General features: G+C 46.6%; 1 protein-coding gene across 1 annotated transcript in view; it reads right to left on the bottom strand.

The window, feature by feature from the left end:
- USP1 (ubiquitin specific peptidase 1) overlaps window positions 1–2,033 on the bottom strand; it is an 11,435-nt gene extending 9,402 nt beyond the window's left edge. The window contains exons 1-3 of the mRNA XM_014307816.2: window positions 1,776–2,033; window positions 473–596; window positions 43–150 (exon numbers count right to left, since the gene is read on the bottom strand). Of these exons, the coding sequence (XP_014163291.1) occupies window positions 43–150; window positions 473–596; window positions 1,776–1,936 (393 nt within the window). The 5' untranslated portion in view covers window positions 1,937–2,033. The remainder of the gene's footprint in view (window positions 1–42; window positions 151–472; window positions 597–1,775) is intronic.
- Window positions 2,034–2,047: the final 14 nt, after the last annotated feature.

Below are 2,047 nucleotides of genomic sequence, written 5' to 3'. Positions count from 1 at the left end.
GCTTGCAAGGTTACAAACAAAGAACACGTGGGGATTTGTTACCTTTTCTGCCTTTTGCTCTCCTTCATCCTTTGAAGATTCTCTCTTCTTTGAAATGATGTTATATAAATGTTTTACTCCAGTTTTAAAACCAGGACAAAAATATAATACCTGAAAGCAACAGTTGAAAACACAAGAATAACTGGAGTAAGAAGTTATTCCACACATAAATGAACATTTATAATCCACACAGCTCTGCACCTCCCCAGGCACACAAAGATCCAGGATTTTTCACAGCAGGGAGGAGCCCTGAGTATGGAAACTGAAGAATTTCCCAATCAGGACAACCACAGGGCACACATTTCCTGCAGCAGCATCTTTATTTCCCTGCTGTAATGAGATGCCCTTTTCCCTGCACCCAGAATAAACCAATTTCCCCCATTTGTGCTGGACCAGAACCTCACTTTTGGAGCCCCCCTGGCCATGGGCTCACCTGCAGGACACTGTTCAGGTAGCAGGTGTTGCCCAGGTTGTTCAAGCCCACAAAAGGCAGCATGTTGTCTTTTTTCTCACAGCTGACAAGGGAGGGGGGCTGTGCAGCAGGAACCACCTGGTCACTGGGAAACAGAGAAACGGGGTAAGAGACACCCTGGAAAAAGCACTCCTTCATCCCTCCCCACCTCAGAGGATTCAGCAGTGAGAAATGCAGATCTAAACCCTGCAAAAGTGTCTGAATTCACTCTGACTCCTCAGCAACCCCCCCAAAAGCACACAGGAGGAAAACCTGATCTAAGTTCCAACACATCAAATAGCAGGAGACTGATTTAATGGAACAAAAATTTCATATTTAGATACTTTTGAATGTTCTTTCTTCATTCATAAGGCAGAAAAATGCGCCTAGAATGTATTTTTACATTGCTCCAGTCACATCATTTCTAGATGCAAAGCCAAAGCATAAAACCAGAAAAAAAAGTCTAAAAAAATAAACCAGTAAGCCTGACACACTATACACTGATTATCATTATTATTAATTACTGATAGAAATGATTAATACACTGTAATGACACAACAGAACCAAATTTTAAAATCTCCAACTATTTCTAACTGACCACAATTTACTTTTTCCCACTTAAATCCCCTCACCAGCAATGAAACAGATTTCAGGCTCAGAGCCTGAAAAGCCCCAGTGAATGACAGCCAACCCCACAATTAAAGATCCTAAATATTTCCATTAAAATTCACCTTGCAGAAAATGAAATTTTAATATAAATAGTTCAGTGACACAGTAACTACTTATATTAACTTGAAGCACAGTAAGTTTTTCGACTGATCCCAAAGGTTGTGCCAATTAAACACCAAAAGAAAAAATCCAAAATATCAAAAGAGCAAATTGCAGCAGAAAAAACCTTGTTTTCCTAGAAGAGTTATTAGAAGAAACAGGTTTTAAAAACTAACTTGAGCACGCGATCCCAAAGTTTGTGCCAACTGAACATCCCCGGTGCGGCAAAGCCGCTCTCTCAAAACAGAAATTGATCACAGCAATGAGTTGGCTCGGTCTGCCGAGGCCGCCCGGACGTTAATTTAACGAAAGCGCGTGTTAATTCATTTAATTGAAGCGCACGTTAATGCACTGCACGGAGCGCGTGCTGCAGCGCGTTATTGCTGCGAGAACACGAAAGCGAAAGGAGCGGGGAAGGAAGGCAGGATGGAGGGAAGGCAGGAGGGAAGGAAGGCGGGATGGATGAGCCCGAGCCCGCCGCGGCGCCGCCACACAACTTCTCCCGCGCGGCACTCACATCTCGGCGCCTCGGAACTCCGCGCCCTTCGGCTCATTTTCCTGCGCCTCGATGAAATCCAGCACTCGCTTCGCCTCCTTCTTCTGAAAGAGCTTCAGCGACAGCCTGTTCTTCTTGGAGGGGCTGGCCCTGGCGCTGTCGCCGGGCAGGACGCCGGGCATGGTTCCTGCGGGGCGCGGCCGGGGCGCTCACACCTGGCGCGCACACACACACACACGCGCACACCAGGCGCCATTTACTCCCCGAGGGGGCCGAGCGCGGACCCGCCGCCC

The sequence above is a fragment of the Geospiza fortis genome, unplaced genomic scaffold, assembly GCF_000277835.1.
Source record: "Geospiza fortis unplaced genomic scaffold, GeoFor_1.0 scaffold396, whole genome shotgun sequence".
Taxonomy (NCBI): domain Eukaryota; kingdom Metazoa; phylum Chordata; class Aves; order Passeriformes; family Thraupidae; genus Geospiza; species Geospiza fortis.
This window is presented reverse-complemented; position numbering and strand designations above follow the sequence as displayed.